At 37.3% G+C, this 24,624-nt stretch overlaps 1 protein-coding gene across 2 annotated transcripts; it reads right to left on the bottom strand.

Annotated features, from left to right (window-relative positions):
* Positions 1-8,988: 8,988 nt before the first annotated feature.
* On the bottom strand, positions 8,989-10,367 carry LOC102713151. Of its 2 annotated transcripts, none has more exons than XM_040529532.1 (2): positions 9,811-10,367; positions 8,989-9,710 (listed from the first exon to the last, which is right to left on the bottom strand). In XM_040529532.1, exons 1-2 carry the CDS (start codon positions 10,337-10,339, stop codon positions 9,691-9,693), a joined length of 549 nt encoding a protein of 182 aa, XP_040385466.1. In that variant the 5' UTR covers positions 10,340-10,367; the 3' UTR covers positions 8,989-9,690. The 2 variants fall into 2 exon arrangements, with proteins under 2 accessions (XP_040385466.1, XP_006664442.2); XM_006664379.3 differs by having other exon boundaries at positions 8,989-9,667.
* Positions 10,368-24,624: the final 14,257 nt, after the last annotated feature.

Genomic DNA, 24,624 nt, shown 5'->3' with positions numbered 1-24,624 from the left:
GATCCTGACTCACGAAGCAGCCTATATGAGTCGTGACTCACCGTAGGTAGACTCTACATGTGTATGTGTATATATATATATATACACACACTATTAGGTGTAGTTACACTCTTCATCACGCCTAGTGTACAGGAACATATTTATACTCTTACCCAAAAGATGTATGCATGTAAAAGATTACGTGCTACATAGGTCCTAGGTATAGAGTGCTAAAGTTTATGTGTCCATTTCAAATGATAGTGCAATACCTAAGTGATGTAGATGTATCGCACAACTGTGTGGATATATAAACAAATAAACTTTTTTTCCATACCATGGAGGAGAAATTAGCCACTTTTGCTGATCTTTAGCCATGCAGCAAAATGTGTGGTTTCAAAAATATGAGAAATGTTAGTGCACTCTTTACTTATCAGCCCCGCATTATATTATACTCTAGAAAGATCTTGTGACTAGCTCCTAGAAAAAACCAATTATTGGATATAAATATTATATGGTGTATGCATGTTAAGAGAGTAGTATATATGATTATGACAAAACAATTCATCTTAATTTTGATGGATACATAACCAATTTGGAGGTACTATTTGTACATTCAAAAAGGGGCATGGGGGCAGACCAGGAGTTTTCTAAAACCTAGCTGAATAATCGACTCATGTAGGAAAAATAATATACAGCCCTTTGTTTTACAAATATATAATTAATAAGCATATTTGTCTACAAATATTTGACATATGTCCCATCTTTGCTGCAGGTACATATGTAGCCAAAAAGGAATTTTGGCTGTATATATAATGTATAATCAAAATCCGTCATAAATTGGGATGAATTTAGTACATATTTTTGTGGCGAGCCACCGCAGTGTGTGATGAACGTTTTTGACGCACTTAGACGCTACTTGGAGGGGCCATTAGTGGTGGTGTTGCATATCTATCACTGAAAGGAATCTCATCACTTTGTATATATTGCGGCCCACTGTTGTTTATTGGTGCAGGAAAAAGATATTGCTACAAGTTTATGTTTTGGTAAATATAAACTACTTGGTAATTAAGTGTGCATGCGTCCTTATCCAAATCCAAATCCAAGACTGATTTCTATCCCATAATATACGGCGCAACTAACACTGATACAAAGACCAAGAAATAGTTATAACAGTTATAACCATATCCTTATTTATTTTATCTGAGTGCATGCATGTAATGTGGTTAGACGTTTTGATGATAAAGAATTTAAAGTAAATCAAATTTAGAGAAAAGGTGTGCTAGTTAATGTATATTTGTATAGACACCTTATATTATATGACAGAGAAAAAAATAGTCCTTATCCAAATCCAAGACTGACTTCAAAACTTTGCTAGGGCAATACTGTTTTGACTACCTTAAGTCCATGCCATTGGCTCGGTGGATGCTCACATGCATAATGAAATCTTAAAAGAATATGGTCCACCTTTGTGCATTAGCAGAATAAGCTCACATCCGAAATGTCTATTTCATAAAATCTCAATACATATACAACCGCTATTATGTGGGAACATTTCAACTTAAAACTCTAGCATTCCATTCCTTGTGAGTTATATCGGATCTAAGGCATTTTTATTGGCTATATAAGCGAAATTGAAACATTTTTTTACTTAGCAAATAACTAAAAATCTATAAAATCGAACTCTTATATGTCTAGAGCAAAACTTAACTCACTATGTATAGCTCTTAATTTATATTAATTCTTTGTTAGTATTAAGTTTTTGTTCCCAATTTATTATCTTTGCCTATCTAGTTTATTCTCAATAATAAAAAATTATTTTAATAAATTAAGAAAGATGAAACATATATATGACAGTACATATCGAAGTATCCCTGTGAAATTGGCCTGCACCTTGATAGATTTGACTTTGTGACAAAACTACTTTTGCTAGACCAAGCTAAGGTATTTTGACTTACTTTAGTAAAAAGCAAATATGATCAATATATAATAATCTAGCTAGTGCCTTTTTGGCGCCGTTATCCATAGCGATTATTCTCAGTTGGAGAAGACACATGAAGATGCTCTAGATGTTGTGCTGTGCCATCCAATTGGTAAACCACTCATAATTCCACCCAAATAGATCATCAATCCTTTGCATTGCCACACGTTGTGATGTGCACATGATCTAATTTGGACAGCGAAATAACTATGGACCATATATATAGATGCCTTGCATTTTGCTTATGTAGTCTTGCTGTTTGGTCACTAATTATTATTCCCTTTTGTTCTTTGTTTAGAGCAGTGTTTGTTTGGCCATTAGTCAGTCATATGCATTCAGATAGTACTAATTAATCATGTGAAGAAATTAAGGTACTCAGGTGCATGCAACATCTTTTGTCATGTCATCTAATAACTTGATTTAGTACAGATTCCAGATCAGGACCATGTAATCGAACTCTTTTGACTACCAATATATAGATTAGAAACATTTCTTGGGGTTGTAGAAAATAAATAATTTAATTTCTCTATAAAGATACAGTGATAGTGATAAGGGTATGATGCCACCACCCCGTCTAAAGTTGACAGGACATTGAGTCTGTATTGAGAAAAAAGTTACTGGGAGAACAATATTTTCCTAAGATATTGATCATATTAAAAATCATTCTAACATTCCAAAGCCATGGAAATCATGTAGGGCCTACAAAAGTGTGGTGTCATGAAACATTGTATCCTGTGTGATGGGTGTGCTACTTCCATGAGTAATCACGCGTGCGTTCCACCACAGCTCCTCTCACACGAACCTACCATGTATGTGTGTGCATGGGTCTAGTGGGCTAAGGCCCTGTTTAGTTCTCAAAAGGTTTTCTCAAATTATCACATCGAATTTTTAGACATCTAAATGGAGCATTAAATATATATGAATAATAAAACTAATTACATAGTTACGGGGGAAATCGTGAGATGAATCTTTTGAGCCTAATTAGTACGTGATTAGCCATAAGTGCTAAAGTAAACTATATGTGCTAATGACGGCTTAATTAGGCACAAAAGATTTGTCTCGCAGTTTCTTGGCGGAAGCTATAATTTATTTTATAATTAAACTATGTGTAATACTTTAAATGTTTGTCCGTATATCTGATGTGATGTTTTTTAAAAAGATTTTGTAAACTGAACAAAGCCTAAATATTAGGGTTTGGATTAAACTGTTGAGTTATACATGAACCAAACAAATCCGATATGGCTCATCAAAAGACGAGATATCCTTTTTTTTCCTTAAATTTGTATCTATGAATTATTTTGATATATTTTACCAATCCCCATGATACGTGAAAGTAGTGTGACACTTTTTCTTATCATAATACCCCTGTACTAGTGTCATGTTACAGGCATCGATATGATACATTCATATGCAAGTATCTATGATATCTTGATGATATATATATATATATAGTCAGTGTCACGATACCTCCAAAAAATACATGATATCATTGTAGTACAATGGTATCTCGAAGTATAGATACACATTATCTTTGCAAGTGTATCAAACATGCTATCATATAGCTGGATATCAGATCCGGTATTCCAATACCCATAGGTATCAAATCTAGTACCTATATGTATCAAAGCCAACATATATTAAAGACGAGATATCCTTTGGACTAGTTCCTTTTTTCTCAAAATTTGTATCTACGAATTATTTTGACATATTTTACCAATCCCCATGATACATGAAAGTAGTTGTGTGATACTCTTTCTTATCATGATACCATTGTACTAGTAACATGTTACACAGGTATCAATATGTTACATTCATATGCACGTCTCCATGACACCTTGATGATACATAGAGTCAGTGTCATGATACCTCCAATAAAATACATACCTCTAATAAAATACATGATATTACTGTAATACAATGATATCTTGAAGTATTGATACTCATTATCCTTGCAAGTGTATCAAACCTGGTATCATATAGTTGGGTATTAGATCTGGTATTCCAATACCCATGGGTATCAAACATAGTACCTATAGGTATCAAAGCCGATAATTACTAAATCTGGTATCCAAATGTATCATGTATAATGTTTGCTATTTATAGATATTGATCAAGTTGCCTCTATGATACTTTATCATCCTAGTTGTTACATTCACGGTGTTTTATACGTTATAGTTTTATAGTATTAAGGAAGTATACTACTGATTAATAGTTTACCTAGCTTCATAATATGAAAAAAGAATCATGATATGTAAATTCAGGATATACTTTATCTTTATTGTGAGAACCTGAAAGGCAATGCTGGTGTAGTGGTGTAGCATCATTTGAAGATGGCCTAAGATCTAATGCATCCCACATTGAGGTTGTCAAAATCTTGATCTGTCATATGGTTTTACAAATATGATCATAACTAATGGGCATGATTCTAACAATTTTATACAGGTAGAATTTACCATTTTAAGATGTTTTATGTATACGATACTATAATTGTGACCCAACTTAGAACTTTCAGTTTTTACTCAGGATCACAATTTTAAGAATGAACACAAGCCTCATTAGTGGGTTACAACTATGAACATATGGAGCACTCATAGGTTGAGATTTGCAAGGGATACACTCGTACACTCCGCCCTATTGTGTCCACTCCACCCCCAGTGTGTGTGAAACTTATTCATACACGGATTTTGTAATAATTGGATGTAGCTCATTGAGCAAAGGCCGAAATGTTATTCCATTATCTTAAAAAAATGTCAGTGATGCAAGAAAAAAGTGCACAACCTGTAAATGTCCCCTAACATTTCCAAAGAGAGGAACAAGTCAATCAAAAGTAAAACTGATGGGTGGGAGAAGTTAAGAAATACTTTAAATACTTAGTATTCGAGTGAGGATAGGAATGGTTTGCTAGCATTTCTAACAAAGTAACTATGCCAAATTAATTCTGTCATTGCAAAACTTCAAGTTTTTCATTCCGAAACAAATGAAACATACAATAGGTATCTATAAGTGACCCAGAAAAGTATTTGGCAAAAACAGATACTATATATTCTACAATAGCTATCCAACCAAACAAAAATTTGATAAAGTAAGAGCAAAATCAAACACAAGGAGAAGTCTTTTTTTATCCATCAACTGTAACTACGATACCATTTTGATTATGCTTCTCGTCTGTCCTAAGCAATCACTTTATGTCCTTGCATAGGTTTGAATGTGGTTAGCCAACATGGGCCAACGACTAGCACTAACTACTCCCCTCCCTCTCCCTTTTTTTACTTGATGCCATTAACTTTCGATCTACATCTGACTATTTGTTTTACTTAATTTTTAGTGCAAATATGTAAAATTATAAATCATGCTTGAAGTTCATTTAGTAATAGATCAAATCATACAAAATGATTAATTTATTATATCTTTTTTATAAAATAAATGATTAAATATAGATGTAAAAGTCAACGGCGTTAAATAAAAAAACGGAGGGTGTACCATAATAATAAGGAAGGAAAGCTAACCTTTTCTACACCGAAACCCCCTACGCAACAATCCGAACATGCCATATGCTTCCTTTTCTTAAGCTATGAAATCAGAAGAACAAACAAAAAATCGATGATATAATATTTGTGCTGAGGTTTCCTAAGATTTCCAGCCCAGTTCTATAGGAGCTTTGGCAAGTGTGCCTCCTTAACAAACCTGTTGGGCTAGCCTTTTAGCTTTGTATGTCATATGTGCCCATTGGAAAATCCATGATCAGGCCCAAGTTTATTGGGCTGCATATGCATTGTATAGACATACTAAGAAATAAGTTCACTTAAGGTCCCCCAACTTAACGTCGAGTCTGTCTAATATCCCTTAACCTCAATACCAAAAATGTGTACACCTAAACTTATATATACCGTTCAAAACAGGTCCTTCGGCAGTATTGACTTAAGTTTTGAGCGGTTTTGCTGACGTGGCATATGGTGGGTCCCACGTGTCAGTTTTATTTCCCTTCCCTTCTTTTCTTACGCGGTCGCCGCCCAGAGTCAACATCCTGTTGCCTCGGTCGCCACACGCCGCCATCCCGACCTAGCCACCTCCTCCGTAGTCGCCGCCCTACTTGGCTCGACCATGCCCAGCTGGCCACTCCCTGGCTGCCACCCGCTTAACCCGGCCACCAAGGCCAAGCTTGTCGCGCCTTAGAAGGGCTCCTGGGACCCTGAGAACCATGCCGCCATCCTCGCCTCCCCCAAGCTCATCAGGCCTACCATGGCGACGACGACGGCGCGTGGCAGCAGAGGCTGGAGGCGCACTCCCCCGAGCTCATCAGGCCCACCACGGCGACAACGACGGTGCGCGACGACCGAGACAACGTGTGGCGGCCAAGGCAGGCTGGAGGCGCACTCCCTAAGCTCATCAGACCCACCACAACAACGACGACGGCACACGGCGGTCGAGACGGCATGCGGCGGCCGAGACAGGCTGGAGGCACACGTCCCCAAGCTCATCAGGCTCACCACGGCGACGATGCCGCGTGTGGTGGACAAGGTAGGCTGGAGGCACACTCCTAGAGGCGCATAGCGCGTGCGATGGCCGAGGCGGGCGGGCGGTGACGACGACGTACGGCAGCCGAGTCAGGCGAGCGGCGAGGACGTACGGCAGCCGAGGCAGGCTAGAGGCTCAGAGTGCGGCTGGTGGCCGGCGAGCTTGCGGCAGAGCCACGCGGCGGCGGCCTCGGTCGCCAGGCCGGGCGGGGACTCCGTGAAGCTGGACGCGTTACTCAACGAGATCAACATGCATGTGTACCAGTCTACCAAAACACGATCCTGCCGATGTAGTCCAGCAGGGCGATCTCCAAGAACTCGCGGACGACATCGTTCACGCTGGTGGTTGTGTTCCCGTTTGGCGCCAGGGAGGCGGAGGCAGTGGGCGCTGTGTACATGGACGATGACGAGTAGCCGGAAAAGAAAAAAGGAAGAAAACAAAGGAAAAGAAAAAAATTAAAAAAACTGATACGTGGGATCTACCTTATATCACGTCAGCAAAAACCGAGACCTTCTATAAATGGTTTCTACAAATTTACGAGCACACATTTCTGGTTTTGGAGTCAAGTGACCTCAAACAAACTTAACGTTAAGTTAAGTGACCTCAGATGAACTTATTCCACATACTAATGACAAGGCCCAACTAATGCATTTTCGATATCTATATTTTGGAGGGCATCACAATTCAGAATTTTTAGCATCACTCATCCAAAGGAATTGAACATCAACCCTAGAACAATATAACCTAGAAGTATTTTCAGTGCACCAGAACAATCTGGATTAACTTAAAGTTAATGTGACCAATGCATTCAGGAGAACCTAACATATGAAACATACTAGCATAAATTTCATAGAATATGGACCAAATCTGGCTTGCAAATGCAAATGTATACCAAATGAAGCTCACTCAACACCAAAACATTCTCCTGCCTTGTTGCGTGTCCACTACTGCAATTGCAAAGACAGTCATTAGGACACTGCAAAGGACAGGGCCCTGAACCTGATGTGATGTAAATTGAATCATGTTAGTTAGGACTTAGGACCCATCACCATCAGAGTTTGTATAGCTATTAGCAGAGAGGGCACCATGGCTGTTGGCTGCATCTGGAGAGCAGGCAGCCTTGGCACATCAGATTCCTAGCTAACTCCTACTACAGATCCAACAAGTTTGAACAGTGGGGCCACTGCTACTGGGGCCCACTTCACCTGCCTCTGTCAGTGTGTGTATGTGTAAATGTAACCAGGACCAGCCAGCTCCCCAAGATGGTGTGTTTCCTTTTTGTCCCTGGACCAGCCCAAGACATTTATTAATGGTGCAATTACAAGACAAATTTATCTTAGTAAGCTCCTTGAGGTGTTAATTAAGAACAAGGATTCAGAGTTTCAGACATAGAGCCCAGGTGCAGAGGAGATAGATGTCATTGTGCTGCTAGCCTTGCTATCTTATGTTGTCACACAACTCTCCAAAAGTTCTAGTGTACACCTGTCATGACTTGGAGATTAATTAGTGGTATCTGTGTTAGTTAATGCCACTGTTGGGGCTGATGATCCTGACAGCCATGTGCTTGCTACTAGTACTGCACTTCTACCTGTGTTCAATTTCATGCATGAAACTGGCTGCCACCATTGGCCAGCACTAAGCAAAAGAACACATTACTCTTGTGATGATCTGATGTAGAATAGACAGGTGTCCATTCTCCTCCACTGTAGTACTAACCAAAACAAACTGTAAATGTCGTTGGCTTCCTAAATGACAAGAGATCAGCTTAATTAAGTAGGGTACTTAGAACCCCAGATTGGACCATGTCGGCAAAGGAGAGCAGAAACAGAAAATCACTGCAATGCAGAGCTATCAACCGCTGTTAGGACAATGATTAGGATGGTGGGGGGAGGAACCCGCGAGCATTGATTACGCCTGAAAACAAGACATGATCCCGTGCCACATGGTCAGATCAGACACGCGAAATCATGTGATGAACAGTGCTGCTGATGCTGCTGCTTCTTGTTGCCAGTGTAGTGCTGTGCTGTGGCCTAGTTCACACTTCACAGTGTTCATGTGAATGGCTCATCAGTACGAAACTGTAACGACGAACTGATCGATCGATGGAACTGCCATCTTCTCCAATTAATTTATGAGTTTTTCGCCTCCCAAATTGCTGGCTAACCGACGCAGGAATCAGGTGAAAGCAGCAGATGAAGAGGGTGTCCTTTGTTTTTTTCCTGTCCACTTGGAACAAATAGTGGAAACTGATCATCATCTCAGTAGTAACTGATGGTGTTTAATTTTGTATGAGTGGATCTGATTAACTGCAGTGGAGGATGGAACACAAAAAGATGCGCAATCACATGTTTCTGCGTTTTAATTAAGTGTGTACTTAGCTGACATTTCAGCTGGAACTGAATAAAAGTGCCATTTTTTTTAATAAAAATGCAGTCTTTGATCTGGAAATTCCAGGATCCATCTGGTCCAGAATCTTCCAGATAAACAATGCTTCCAAAAGGCTAAAGAAATCGCAGGGAACTGCACTGAAGCAGTGTAGTATGATTACATTTCTCTCGGTCAAAGAACAAGTTGGTTACAAATCTTCTGCACAATACCTGCAGGAATAGTAGAGAAATGCAGCAACCAAATGTGCCCATGATTAGCAAAACATCAAGCTGATTTATTTATTTATTAATTCATTCACATTTGCTTTGATCTCCCAACTAGGATTACATTATTTTGATTTACATTAGTTGCTGGAGATGACAAGCTGTAGGCTGTAGCAGGCTGGCACAGCAAGCAGACACAATTATTCTCCCAACCAATCTGAACCACACTCCAGCTGCATGTACTGTTACACACATCCAGCTAGCTGATCTGGTCACCTCTCCTCTCCTCTCTCCCAGCAAGATCCAACCACAATGATCATCAATGCCACTCTCACTGTGCTCCCCTCAAATCAATCGATCGATCGACGGATGCTGATGATTTGGAGCAACGTGATCGATGATGTTCTTGACATGGACCCTGGTGCTGTTCTTGACAAGACAAATCAACCGGGAAGACGACGAGGGGAGGGGGGAGTTGTCCATGTCCTTCTCGGGGTGTGTGACGATGGCGGCGTCGGTCGTGTTCAGCTGCAGAGCCTGACGGTGCACGCGACGGCCTGCGCCCAGTACTTGAGCCGCGCCTTCACCTCGTCGGGGCTGTCTCCTGCAACGCCGGCAACAGATCGATCAAGAAATGAGGGTGGCGACTGCAATCCGGAAGTGGTTTCGTGATCAAATTGATGTTTTGTTCCTTGTTTGGATATGCGTTGCGACGTTTCTTGAACAAGTTGGCTTGGTGCTTCTTACCGGGGCTGGAGATCTTCCAGTTGGGAATCGGCGGCGAGGGAGAGGGCGGCGCGGCGGTCTCGGGCGGCGCGTGCGGGTGCAGGCGGTCGTCGAGGAAGCGCTGGCTCATGGAGTAGCAGAGCTCGAGCGCCGGGAGCGTGCCGCAGAGCTCGGGGATCTCGTCGTAGCTGAAGCCGAACCCCAGATCCACGCACCCCTTGAGCTCCTCCAGGTCGTCGTCAGTCAGGCTCCGCGCCCGCCCCACCCCCACGCCGCCGTCGTCCCCGCCCGCCGGCGCGGACGCGCCTGCGCCAGGCTCGTCGGCGACCACCACCGGCTTCGTGCGGCGCGGCCACGCCGCCTCCCACTGCGCCCCGCGCCACACGTCCTCCGCGTCCGCCCCACCGGGGTCGGGGTGGCTCCTGCGGGTGCGGCGGCGGCTATGGCGGTGCCGGCGGCGGCGAGGCGGGGGAGGGGAGGAGCTAGAGGAGGAGGACGCCGTGGCGGTGGCGGCGGCGGCGAGGTCGGGGTCGGAGTCGGAGCTCCACATCTCGCGCGCGCGGGGTGGGGTGGGAAGCTGGAAAGGCGTGCTGCGTGGAGAGGTGGGAACGGGATTTATGTATGCGGAGATGTGGGGCCCGGTGTAGGTGAGAGCATGGGGTGGTGCTGACGTCTGGTGGGGCCCACCTGGCAGTGCATGGAAGGTTGTTGCGCCGCTTGCGTTCATGATTGAAGCCTCAGAGTTGCTATCCTAGTGTGATTTTACTTCTCTCCGTTTCTTCGTTTTGTATGGTAAAACATTTTGGATTTATTTATATTCATCATTATATAAATGTATATTATATGTTTAGATTCCTTATTATTTATATAAACAGTACTAGAAAATTTTATATTATAAAATAGAGGTAGCAATAGCTTTGGTCACTAAATTGTACGTAAGTTCGACTCTGTTATTATAGCAGATGATCATATATTTCAGTTGACTAACAAATAGGTTCAGTTAAAATCTAAATGACTCACCTGGTCTTATACCTCTACCAAACATTAAGCAAACAAGATAGTAAACAAGACTCACCCAAAAAATGCTACGATGAGTCCTCGTGTTGAAAGCATCAGAACCTCGGTTTGAAGCTAAGTGATAAGCAAGAATAAGAACGTGTTTTTACAATGAAGGTGTGGTGGTATAAGACTGCTACTAGCCGGTCAAAATGAGCACAACTATAATATAGTCAGTGTAATAGGTTTGAAGAAAGATGGATAGGCTCCAAGGAAAATGATGGTATGTCATTAGGACATGAGGGTGGACACAATGGTGTAAGCCGCTAAAGATGACAATTGGGTTAGAGGCAGAGTAAAAAAAAGCTTATAAGACCAATTAAAGGGGCTTAAATAAAAAGAGCAATTGAAGAACACTATTATGGCATGAGGAGGATGATCAGAACAAGGCGGAGAGAAATAGAGGCATAGGATCTCTGGATAGGCTTACTAGTGTCGATGCTACGATGAATAGGTGAGGCACCAATGCTACAAACTTCTATATCATTAAAATACTAGTGTTGTATGCTCAATCTAGAGTTAAAACGATGCAAGTGGAAACCGAGGGAAGCAAATTGGGCTAGGAGGTAGATGACTACCTTTACCTTAGCATAATTATAGCCCTAAAAGATAACTGACATATTGAGAACAATCATGCAAATAATCATCATATAACCCCTTTATACAAAGATCAAAATAAACAAGAGAATTGATATGTATTGTGTTTTCACCATACATGCTAACACATTCTAAAACCATATAATATCATGTAGGTGTAATGACAGCAAACCAATCTACATAAATACGATCGATTTATCACGCTTGTGGATTAACATACAAGATAAATCGGTATTTAAAAGAGGACAGTAAGGAATTCTATTATCTGCGTAGAGTCATGGAAATTATGGATTAGGGTGGAAAGTTTTTAAGACAATTAGGGTGGAAAGATCACTTGAGACAATACATTGTGATGTGGGAGGATTGGAAGAGGTGGTGGCAGGGTTGCTACAGAGGGTTAAGAATTGATGGAAAAGATAGGCATGGAAGAGAGATCGAGTCAATTTGTTTGGATATAAAATAGTAAAAGTTTATAGAATTAGCAAACATTAGTAACGCTGTAATGGTAACGTTTTGTTTAGTTTATTAGCCCACTAAATTCAGAATGATTAATTTTAATTTTAGCAGCAAACTGAATAAGTATTTCATAGTTGAGTGACGCCTATTTTCTTTTGCCCGTAAACCTATTTAGTGTTGTGGTGTGGTGCAGGGGAAGTTGAATCAACAGGAAGGTTAACCTGGAGTTTTAAATACTAATTAAATACGCACGGAAAGATCTAGAGAACGCTCGATTGTGATCGTGATCGATCCATGCACGACGCTGCCATACTCGTCTTTTCACGGACTTTAAATTTAAACTTAAAGTTTATTTTGAAGTTTTTTATATAGAAGTACTTTGTTTTGTTTTGTACTGCTTTCGTCCCATAATAATTTTATTTTTTAATTTTTGTCTAATGTTTGACCATTCGTGTTATTTAAAAAATTTATTAAAAAATTTTAAAAAAATTAGTCATGCATAAAATATTATTCATATTTTACCATAGAGTACCAAGAGAAATATTAATCGCGAAAAAAATTAAATAAGATAAAGAGTTAAAACATTATATCTAAAAACTAAAAAAATAAACATAATATGGGACGGAGACAATAGCATTAACATTTATATAGTTAATATTAAGAACATATATAAATATTTTATTTATAAACTGACCTTTCTGGTTTGTTGATACTATAGGGGTGTTTGTTTCCCTAGGATTTTTTAGTCCATATCACATTGAATGTTTAAACACTAATTAAAAGTATTAAATATAAATTATTAATAAAACTCACTCTATACTCTATACTCTAGACTATTTCACGAGATGAATCTATTAAGCATAATTAGTTTATGATTAGCAAATATGATGCTACAGTAAACATTTGCTAATTATGATATAATTAGGCTTAAAAATCCTGTCTAATGAAATAGTCTTTATTTATACAATTAGTTTTATCATCGGTCCATATTTAATACTCATAATTAACATTAAACATTCGATGTGACAAGAGACTACTAACAAATACCTGGACCCAAACAGTTCCCGTAATAAATGTATAGACAATGTGTATATATATGTATATATGACTCCTAGTTGCGTACGCCCTGCATGCTGTGGTTAAGTTGCATATATCACACGTACGTACAGCACACGGGATCGCCTTTTGTTGTCCGCGTGGACGTGGCAGATGCGACGTGTGCACCCACAGGAGGAGGAGTGACGTGGACGCAACCGCCAGCAGTGTACGCGTCGCCTATGCCTACGTGCCCTTTTGGTGTGCTATGCGCCTATTCCCATCGAGGATTATCCCATGACGTAGCCAGTATAATTTACCTTTCTTGCTGCTTTTTCTCTTCTTTTATGACAACCGGACCAGCACCTCCCTTATAAGAAAATTTTAATTTTTAACCTTAAATTTAAAATTAATTTTGAGGTTTTTACTATTTTTTTCAGTTTTTTCTTTTAGATTGCGACATGTATATAAAAATTTTATTTCTAAATTATTTTTCGTTCGAAAATATACTGTTGCTTTCTCTTTTTACGATCCTAAAGTATGTACTGCTCTATCTGTTTATACTATCGTTTGGTTTTTAATTAGACGTGATATTTGATCATTTGCATTATTCTTTACTAATATTAAAAATATGTATCACTTTTAAGTATTAATAAGTTAATTTAGTATAAAAAGTCAAAAAATAAATAAGTGTTTATGATTTTTTTTAAATATGACTTGATATAAAAAAATTAAAGCATCATGCATTAAAGTATAAAAGGAGTACATCATATACCAATTAAAATACAGAGGCAGTACATCATGTTCCGCTGTGTGTACGGGACAAAACCCACTGTACTTAACTGGTGTTTGGGAAAAGGACTTATTTTTAAGTTATTTGTCTTATCGAATGTTTGAACGTTTATTATAAATAGTAAACATTGACTATTAATAAAACCCATTTATAATCTTGGGCTAATTCACGAGACAAATCTATTGAGCCTAATTAATCCACGATTAGCCTATGTGATACTACAGTAAACATGCTCTAATTATTGATTAATTAGGCTTAAAAAATCCGTCTCGTGGATTACCACTCATTTATAAAATTAGTTTTTTTATTAGTCTGTGTTTAATACTTCAAATTAGTGTCCAAACATCCGATGTAACATGAGGCTAAATAACCCCTTAGGTACATGTAAAAAAATGCATTTCCAAAGAGGTTAAGGGAAAACAGGAAGGACTAGAACGCTCATATCTTAATAGGTGAAAGCAGCAAGGTTCTGAAAACTTGAATGTGCCAGTAAGCCATAAATCACCGTGAGATGGAAAGCAGGAGACAGATAAACCAGTGGGTTTGACGTACGGAACAATTCTAATCAAGGAGGCAGCAAAGAAGGTACTGCTAGTGTTCACCAAACTGCTTCCGAAACCGTCGTAGTTATTGCGATTATCACAATAAACACGATTACCGTGGTGCAAAACCACGAAAAAACCATAATAATCATGCTCCGCTGACCAACAAATTCGAAGGTCTCCACAGTCTTGTAAAAGTTGGTTACTGCATTGGAAGCTCCATGCCTTCAAGAGACTTCTAGCTAGCGGTCCAAAGAAAAAGAAAAAGGTAGAGACTTTTTCATTCCAGCGAGTCTTGTGAATGCTACGGATCATCATTTACGGTGGAAGTAACGTGGCTTTGTTACTGATTTATGGGCCAATGGACCCTAGACTTACATGTTACACAGTGACTTCAACTACGGAGGATCTTAATCTGAATTCTATATGTAAGGCACGTTGGACGAGAGAAAAAAATAGCTACACATGAGTCTCAAACCTACGTTGTCATGCTAAATTACCAAATAGATATTTTTTTAAAAGTTATGTTTAATTTTTTGTCCTTTATAGTGAATACAATAGCCAGTTAAAAAATTTGTGCATAAGCAAATGAGAAAGTCTAAAATGCCTTTGTTTGGCCGGCCAGTGGCATGTTTTTCCTCGGTTTTTATACGCACAATTTCTGAACAACTAAACTGTGTATTTTTGCAAAATGTTTCTATATAGAAGTTCACTATCTCTCCTTTTAAAGTAGATTTTCAATTTTTTTTAGTAACTAGTTACATCATTTACTCTATTAAATAGATATCAAAAAATCAAATAACATTTCATCTTTTATTTTTCCCTCAACTAAAGATCACAGCCTACGTATTCTGACCTATTTGGAGAATGGATTCCAACAAATTTTGTGAGATAGGGGCGTATTAATTATTAAAGACTATTAAGTTGGTTATAGATGATAGGAAAAAAAGGTCATTTTACTCCCTCAAATTAATTGATTTTACCACTTAATGCTTTAACTATTTTTTAAATTCATTTTACCCACTAAACTATTGAAACTAATCCATTTGACTGCTTAATAACATTTCTCTTTGTTTCTATGGTTAATACAAGTTGTATTTTAAGATAAATTTTTTGAGGCATACATAACACCATTACCAACTTTTAAAAATATTTTTAATTTTTCAATGACTATTTGCTTGAAATTTAAAATATTATTGATGTTTAAATCAATCTAAGATGCTTCCAACATACATAAACAGTTTGATAAATGTTAAAATTTGGTGAGACACAAGTTGTAATGCATCTATCATCCTAACAAAATCTTAGTGCAAAATATAACTAATATAGAGAAAAAAATAAAAGTAGCATTAGAGTGAAATGTGAACCATTTTTAATAGTTTAAGATATAAAATTAGCCAAAAATAGTTTAGAAGGAAATTACTCCAATGAAATAATTCGGAGGAGTAAAATGGACTTTTCTATGTTATTTTTTAGAGCAAGTAATTGAATATTTAGAAAATTCAATTGGTTATAGTTTCTTATTTATGGCCTCTCACCTCATGCTCAAGATGTTAATATCCTAATAAGTTCAATAAAAGACCACTACTAATAGTGTCTTTTCAGTCGTGCCGGGTAATTGAAAAACATTACCTATGTTCATCCACTTCAATTCAACTAACAACCTGGCACTAATACTAATTATCAGTGCTTCTCTCTCTCTCTGGAAACCGGTCGGATACTATTTAGTGTTACATAAATATAAATATAGAATATTTTCTCCGCCTTTTATATTCGATGTCGTTGTCTTTTATATTTTAATTGATCGTCTTATTCAAGATATTTATGGAAATATGTAAAATTATAAGTTATTCATAAAATCTCTTTAATATTTACGATAAATAATCAAACGAAAAAAAAATCAACGTTCGAATAAAAAAAAAAGTGGACTACGGAGTATATCAATGGCATGATCCGGTGTGACGGTGTGTACGAGCGTAACGTACGTACTGGTGGTACGTAGTACGTGTACGTGTACCTACGTGCACATATTTATGTGTATAACTCTACCGCCTCCGTCCCAAAATAAGATAATTTTTCAGTTTTTAGATATAATATTTTGATTCTTCATCTTATTTAAAATTTTTTGTGATTAATATTTTTATTATTACTAGATGATAAAATATGAATAATACTTATACGTGACTAATTTTTTTAAGTTTTCTTACAATTTTTAAAAATAAGACAAATAGTCAAAGTATTAGGCACAGAAATCGAAAAATGGGACAGGGACAGTACATAAGATACAGTGTGGCGTGTGGCGAGCTTACATCTGCTCGAACTGCTCTAGCTAGCTAGGTCACTTGGCATCTTGTAAGTGGCGACAAATTAAAAGAGACGTGCATGCATGCAGCCCCAAGAGCAGCTTAATACTTGTTGGACTTATATTTGATCATTCGTCTTACTTAAAAATTTAAAAATTATTAATTATTCTATTATAATATAGTTTATTATTATAGAAACTTAAGTTTGACTTAATTTTATATATTTAAATTAAAATTTTAAATAAGACAGTACAACCAAATATAAATTCAAAACCCAATATTATTGTTATATTAATAAAGAACGGAGTAAATAGCTAGCTCACGATGGACGGACGAGTGACGGCAAGGGTTGGCACGTGTACTTGCTTGCTTGCGGTGCACAAACTCCATCCCAACCCACACCGATATGCATGGAATGCACAAGCAACAGCAGATACGTACGTGGTTCCATCGTTTCGATCTGTGGTGCTCACATGCATACCCATCCAATCGTCCATGCATATCCATGCATTCCTGTTGAGCTCAAAGTTCAATTCTTTTTGCATCCATGCATTACTAAGGATGGCTGAAATTTTAAAGTTAAAAGATTATCTAATTTCTACGATTATTTGAGGTATAAACGACTAACACCATTTATTTTATTTATGTTTATGTTTATGAGCCAAAACTTAAACTTTCAACCTTAAATTTATAGTTAGATTTTGTGGATTTTATTTTTACCGTACTTTATTTTACAACATCGGCTTTTAGGTTGTTAAAAATACTTATATAAAAGTTTTGTTTATAAATTATTTTTTTACGATTATGCCGTTTGATTTTTTTCTATGAAAAAAAAGCAACCAATCGCCCCTAAATTAACTACTACATCAGACTTTCTAGTCTTACCTAAAATCATCGATTTATGAATGTATATAATTTATATATATGTCTAGATTCATTAGTATCCATATAAATCTAGGTAAAGTTAGAAAATCTTATATCGTAAAATGGACGGAGCACTGTAAAGTGAAACTTTTATTGTAGAAGGTCAGCTGATAAAATTTTATATAGAATATTTTTGTACGCGAACACAGTCTAGGAGTTCGATAAGCACGCCCCCGATGCTGACACCCTTAGTCCTCATGACAAGAGTTGATGTGGAAGGGACTATTCCATTGACCTATTTATAAATAATTTATTTATAGATATGCTTTTAGAATAGTTAAAATATAGATAATTTATTTACAAATTGGTCCTTAGCACCGAAGAAATTGCATCAAGGATCTATTTGGAAATTAAGTTATTTACAAGCGATGCTAAAAAGATTGGCACTGACCCTCTTTGTCTTACATGCCTTGGCGGTGAGGGTGTCAATGCCACCAACGTTGGCACCGATATGTTAGTCCCAGCGCAGAGAAAAATCTATTTCTAAAATAAGCTTTTTCTGATATCTATTTTGTGAAAGAAGTTTCCAAAAGAGCTAAATTGTAAAAAAAAAATTGTCGATGGGTAGGCCATTGAGCGGTGAGACTGCCCTGATTCATGCAAAAAGCTACCCTCCTAGTCCTAAAATAAGGACATTTTTAGCCATTCTAGTTTGTCTCAAAATAAATTTATTTTTAAGTAATTATAGCACTATAGTTTATAAAAGCAAGGAATAAATGTATTGGAATAGATAAAGTATTGAGTAATTGTATTGAGATTTGATGAAGTGTGAGGGTACTTTTATCTTTTAGCTTTTGTATCGATATGTGTGTGATAAGTGAAAAATTGAGTTATTTTGGAATGGGGAGAGCAATATGTAGCTAGAGGATTCCCCGTGAAAACGAGACTCAAGTTTGTTTCTCGCTGGTCTACGTTGATTGAATCAAGAAAACATCATCACTCGTATTATATCTTTTCGCTTGTATTTATGCTTACTAACCAAAATTTAAATTTTCAGCATTAAATTTAGAGTTGATTTTAGGTTTTTCATCGTAGTTTATTTTTCACCATTAATTTTTAGATTGCTAAGAGCACGTATATAAAAATTTATTTATAAATTATATTCATTTACAAATATGTGGTTTGTTTTTCTATACAAGGCAAACAATCACCCATACTTGTTTGCATTATCATCACCATATATATATTTATCGATATACATGTATATATTTGCATGAAACCAAACGACCTCTATCGACTGGGCCAACAAACTCAGGTAAATAAATAAATCATTATGCATGTTAAAATACATCCTTACTGTTTAGTTGCTTGTTTAATTATAGTTGTGATAACCCACACTTTGTTTCTCCATGGTCTCGCTCGTTACACCCAAACAATACTGTACTTTGTGGTCAACAAATTGCGCACCAAACCCTATTTATGATAAATTTAGTTAAAACGATGTTAGGCAACAAATTGAACCAAACAGGGTACCGTGTCTCTGCAGTAAGTCAGCGTGGGAATGGTTAGGTTCAATCCGTTTATCCACTTGAACCAAGGCGGTACTAAGCCTAGGGCAGCTATGGCTTTGAGCCAAGGCCTAGGTCCATAATCCTTTGAAAATTATATGAAATCTCCCTACAAATTTAAAAAATAGTTAAGATCGCATTAACTTAGCCCTACTCTTGAATTTTTTTCTAGTTTCGCCCCTGACTTGAACCTATTCATAATATGCTTTAATGGATTTGAAATAGTGCTTTTAAATTTAATGGAACAAATTATTATAACCTTAATACTGTAGGATCTATGGATAGATCTTTCTAGCAGTTGTAATCATTTTTACCCTTTATTTATACTAATTTTGAATGTATAAATTTAGAACTAAAATTTTTAAATTTGCGTCTAAACTATGAAAGAATATCAAATTTAATTGTAATTTGGTGAGATGGTTTATTATGTACAAGAGTAACTTTGTACTCACTCCGTTTTTTTGTTTGATGCCGTTGATTTTCTTATTTACATTTGACTCTTCGTCTTATTTAAAAATTTTGTCCAAATATACAATTATAAATCATACTTAAAGATAATTTAGTAATAAACTAAATCATAATAAAATAATCAATAATTATATAAATTTTTGAATAAGACGAAGGGTCAAACGTAGATCAAAAAGTCAACGGCGTCAAACAAAAAAATCAGAGGAGTATAAATTTTAATCAATTTCTACATGTGGTATCCACGTATATCTCTTCTCCTACTAATTAGGTTATCCATTTGGTTATTTATGCATAGCATATCCACACAACAAGCTCAGCGTGGATTGACCCTATTGAACCATAGGTTATAAACTCAATAACAAAAAGTTTAGGTTAATCCATATGATGTCCAAACCATTCCCATCCTTAGCAGCAACCGATGAATCAACAAGCTCAGCGTCGATCGATCATTAGCTAGGACTGCAATGGTAGCTCCTATATATTTATGTTCCCTTGTGAATAACAGACGCTTAATTTGTAATTAATATCCATTGTTGACCAGCCAATTGCTTGCTAGCAATAGCAAAGCTAGCACTTGTGCATGCATGTCGAACGTGACAGATAGTCATTTTTTTCTCTCTTTTTGTAGGAGCGAGCTCGATCGTGTATTATACAGGCACAGCCACATGCATCGTTTGGGGGGAGGAAGAGGAGCTTAGGGGGTGTTTGTTTCTAGGGGCTAAACTTTAGCCCCTAGTCGGATGTTTAGATGTTTAATATAAATAGTAAACGGAGTCTATAAATAAAACCCATTTATAATCTTGGACTAATCCGCGAGATGAATCTAATGAGCCTAATTAATCCATGATTAGTATATGTGATGCTACAGTAAACATTTGCTAATTATGGATTAATTAGGCTCAAAAATTCGTCTCGCGGATTAGCTCTTATTTATGAAGTTAGTTTTTTTATTAGTCTACGTTTAATACTTCAAATTAGTGTCAAACATCCGATGTGACATAGGGCTATGCCCCATCTAAACCACCCCTTAGTAGCCATTTGGATCCAAGGACATTTTTTAAATCTCTTGTCACATTGGATGTGTGGATGTTAACTAGAAGTATTAAATATAGACCGATAACAAAACTAATTGCATAAATAAAGACTATTTCATTAGACAAATTTTTTAAGCCTAATTAATTCACTATTAGCAAATATTTACTGTAGCATCACATGCGCTAATCATTGACTAATTAGGTACAATAGATTCGTCTCGCGAAATAATCCAGAGCATGGGGTGAGTTTTATTAATAATTTATATTTAATATTTCTAATTAGTGTCAAATATTTGATGTGACAGTGACTAAAAAATCAGAGGGAAACAAAAGCCCCCTTACATAGGCACCCAGGAGCAATTAATTAATTAATTAATTAATTATTATATTTACATATATGTGGAAAAGAAGACAAGAAAGCAGCCAAGAGAGGTACGGGCTACCTACCCACGTGGCCGGTCGACCAATTATTACATTTACTGCTGCCCGGTCGATCACCTGCTCATCATCAGCGCCTTCGGTGTCCCGTTAGTGCATTTCCAACTCATAAAGTAGGTTCTATAAACTTCACAACTAGTACTAGACACTACTCTTTCAATACAAATATTATTATTCTATACTTTAATTTAATGCTACTTATCTCACATGATATCTTGAATGTTGTTGTGTAGAAACCATGTCTCATGTAAGACATGGTCTTATTCTCTTTTCTCATTTATTTACTTGCCATATCATTTTTCATCCTAGATGGTAACTTATTTAATGTTATGGACACCATCTTAGTTATTGGGTTGGGATTGACCTTAAACCATTTCCAATCCAATGACTAGGATGATGTCTATAAAATTAAATAAGTTGACATCTAAAATAAAAAATAATGTGGCAAGTGAATAAACGAGAAAAGAGAATGAAACCATGTCTTACATGAGACATGATTTCTATCCAATATCCAAGATATCTTGTGAGATAAGTAGTATTAAATTAAAGTATGGAATAGTGGTGTTTGCATTGGAAGAGTTGTGTCTAGGACTAGTTTCTTGATGATGTGGAGTTTATAGATCTAGTGTTATGGGTTGGGAATGACCTTACGTGCTCGATGAATAGACCAAAGCACGTGAGTTCTTCCACAATTCTATTTAATTATTAAAAAAATTTTAGCTCAAAACTCTATACAATTTTATTTTCAACTCGTTTTGAATCCGACTCTTAAATTTTATAGATAAAATGGTTGAACAGGTTACCACCCCTAGCTCAGTCTTAAAAGAAAATTAAAAATATGTAATCAATTCATAAACTTGAGAGTGGATGTTATCAAGTCCCGTAAACTTAAAAATTTACATTTAGTTACTTAAACTTGGGAGCATATATCATTTAGGTCTGTAAACTTTTATATTGCACATCCGAGTTCAGCATCTTAGTTTAATAAATTATAGTCGGTCTAAATTTTATTTAACTGAAGTTAATTGTTGATGTGGTATTTCACATGTGTACAACATTTACAAATAATCTCGTCTAGGATCAACTTAACCCTGTATATGATCAACTTTAGTTAAATAAGATTCTTATTTTTGACTGGCTATCATTTATTAAAGTAAGATGGTGGATCTAGCTATACGTGTAATTTTCAAGTTTATGTACGTATCGCTGTTAAGTTTAAGTAACTAGATAAGTGTAAATTGCGTTGATGTGTGTATTAAAGTGCGATGACTATCGAAAACATGCACTTTCTCTCCCTCGTATTAGGGAAAGTGTACTGTCGATCCTCTCGATTTACCGCTCCAGCGGTCTGTCAGATTCGATGGTTTTCCTTGTGAGGACCTTGTTAATTGGATGGTTGAATATATAGATGTCTTTGTGTCTCTCCTGATCATTGGAGTATATATCATATGAATGTAAACCATCATCTATTTAGTATAAATATTTGCACCTTGAGTACAAAAATGTTTTACCACACGTGCCAACAACTCTAGTGCTAGACAACTCGTCTAAGACACTTCCTCCATTATTTTTTATTTCATAACTTAAGATGTTTGACTTTTCTGGTTGCAACGTTTGACTATTCGTCTTATTTAAAAATTTAGTACAAATATAAAACATGATAAGATAAATATAAAAAAATGATAAGTCATGCTTAAAATTCTTTTGATAATAAAGTAAGTCACAAGTAAAATAAATGATACTCCCTCCGTCCCTAAATATTTGACGCTGTTAACTTTTTTATACATGTTTGACCATTCGTCTTATTCAATTTTTTTTAAATATGTAAAGCTATGTATGTGCATAAAAGTATGCTTAACAATAAATGAAATGATATAAAAATAATTAATAATTATGAAATTTTTTAAATAAGACGAATGGTCAAACGTGCATCAAAAGGTCAACGGCGTCAAACATTTAGGAACGGAGGTAGTATTTCAATAATTTTTTGAATAAGACAAATAGTCAAACATTGCAAGCAAAAAAGTTAAATATCTTATATTTAAAACAGAGGGAGTATTTGTTGGTCAGTTTTATTTTAGATCCAAATTGACCTTATCCAAATTTGGTTTGGCGTCAAATTTTGGCGATGCATAGGACTCCACAAAAACTTTGGTTTGGCTCGTTTTGGCTTCAAAACAAATGCAAATTTACCTCACCTAATATTGGAATTTCGTTTCTCTTCCGAGGCCTCATTTCAAAGGCCCATATGCCACCCCCCACCATCTACAAATTCAAACTAGCAGCCCATTAGGCCCGATGGGCCCAAATCCCCCGGCCCATCCAAACATATCATTTTAGTCGGCCCGCTCGAGTGGCGTCACACGCACACACGGGCCTCTCCTCCCCTGGCGCCGGCGGCCAACCGGCGGAAGGCCGGGGGCCGATTTTGCCGGAGCATGAGGTGCGTGCCCCCTCGTCTTTGCATATGCATCTGGTTCCCATGCCTCGCTGCTGCAACTGGCGTCGGTGGCAGCGGCGCTCCCACCCGCGCGCCATGTGTTTGCTGAAATGCCGAAGAGGCTCGGCTCGGCTAGCCAGCCCGTGGGGTTTCTGTCTGTCCCGCGGTGGGTGTTTCTTGTTTGTGCGGATGCTGCTGTGTTGGATCGTTATTTTAGTTGTGTTACCGATCGTTGCGAGGCTTTGGCTCAGGAGGCAGGTATTTTTCTTGATTTATATATATTCTTGGGTATTGCTGAAATCCCACTTGAGTGCTGTACGTTCAAACTTGAAGTTGATATGAGGTGTTTAAGCGGCAAAATATAGGATGCAATTCTATTCAGTAGGGAGCTGGCTTGATGGATGGAACTGTTGCCACTAATATTATCACTTTACAGTTGGAAGGATCAGGGTGTATTTTGTGAAAATAGGAGATCAGTTATCCCATGAGAGGGGAGCATCTAAGAACAAAATATTTTGAACACAGAGATTTGAACTTTGAAGCCCAGAGATAACTTAAAACTTGGGATTAAATTTAGGTTTTGTTAGCCTTTATAGTTGCATAATTCGTTGCATTGGGGTTTAGACTGTACGATTACTTGTGGTGCTTGAACATAGCAATTTGGGAGTCGGTCACCAGATTTGAGTCTTCGATTTAGAAGAAAACTATAGTAACAAAAACAGTGTTTGAGTCAGTTGGTAACTCTTCATGCTGCCAATATTGACCTCGTTCAGCAGCGCTAACTATGGCTGCCTCGCAGCCAGCTGCAACAGGAAGATAGGCTGCACAGTGCAGCCTGCTGCTAGTTGCACTGCCGATCAGCGCCATTACTAATCCATGAATGTTAATGATATCCTATTATTTCACTGAATGTTTTTCCCCTACAAAATCACAATTGCATATTTATGGTTGGTTAGGAATTGAAGCTGAACTGACGGATCATGCTTTGTCAGAACAAAAGTTACGGTACAGAATAAAATAGCACTATAGTTTTCAGCTGCCATGGGCCCATGAGTAGTGCCGTGCAGATCAATTATAGTGCAGATAGGTTCAATTCTGAACTATTTGTTGTCATTTTTAGTTGAATTCAAAGATCCTATATTCCTGCTTCGTTCTTTTTTGGCTCGTACTGTGCAGTACAGGAGAAAAAAGTACCAAGGTGGTACAGGGCATTGCTGCCTTCTGTGTTGAACAATATGAAC

The sequence above is a fragment of the Oryza brachyantha genome, chromosome 12, assembly GCF_000231095.2.
Source record: "Oryza brachyantha chromosome 12, ObraRS2, whole genome shotgun sequence".
NCBI classification, from domain to species: domain Eukaryota; kingdom Viridiplantae; phylum Streptophyta; class Magnoliopsida; order Poales; family Poaceae; genus Oryza; species Oryza brachyantha.
Note: the sequence above shows the minus strand (reverse complement) of the source record. Positions and strands in the feature narration are given on the sequence as shown.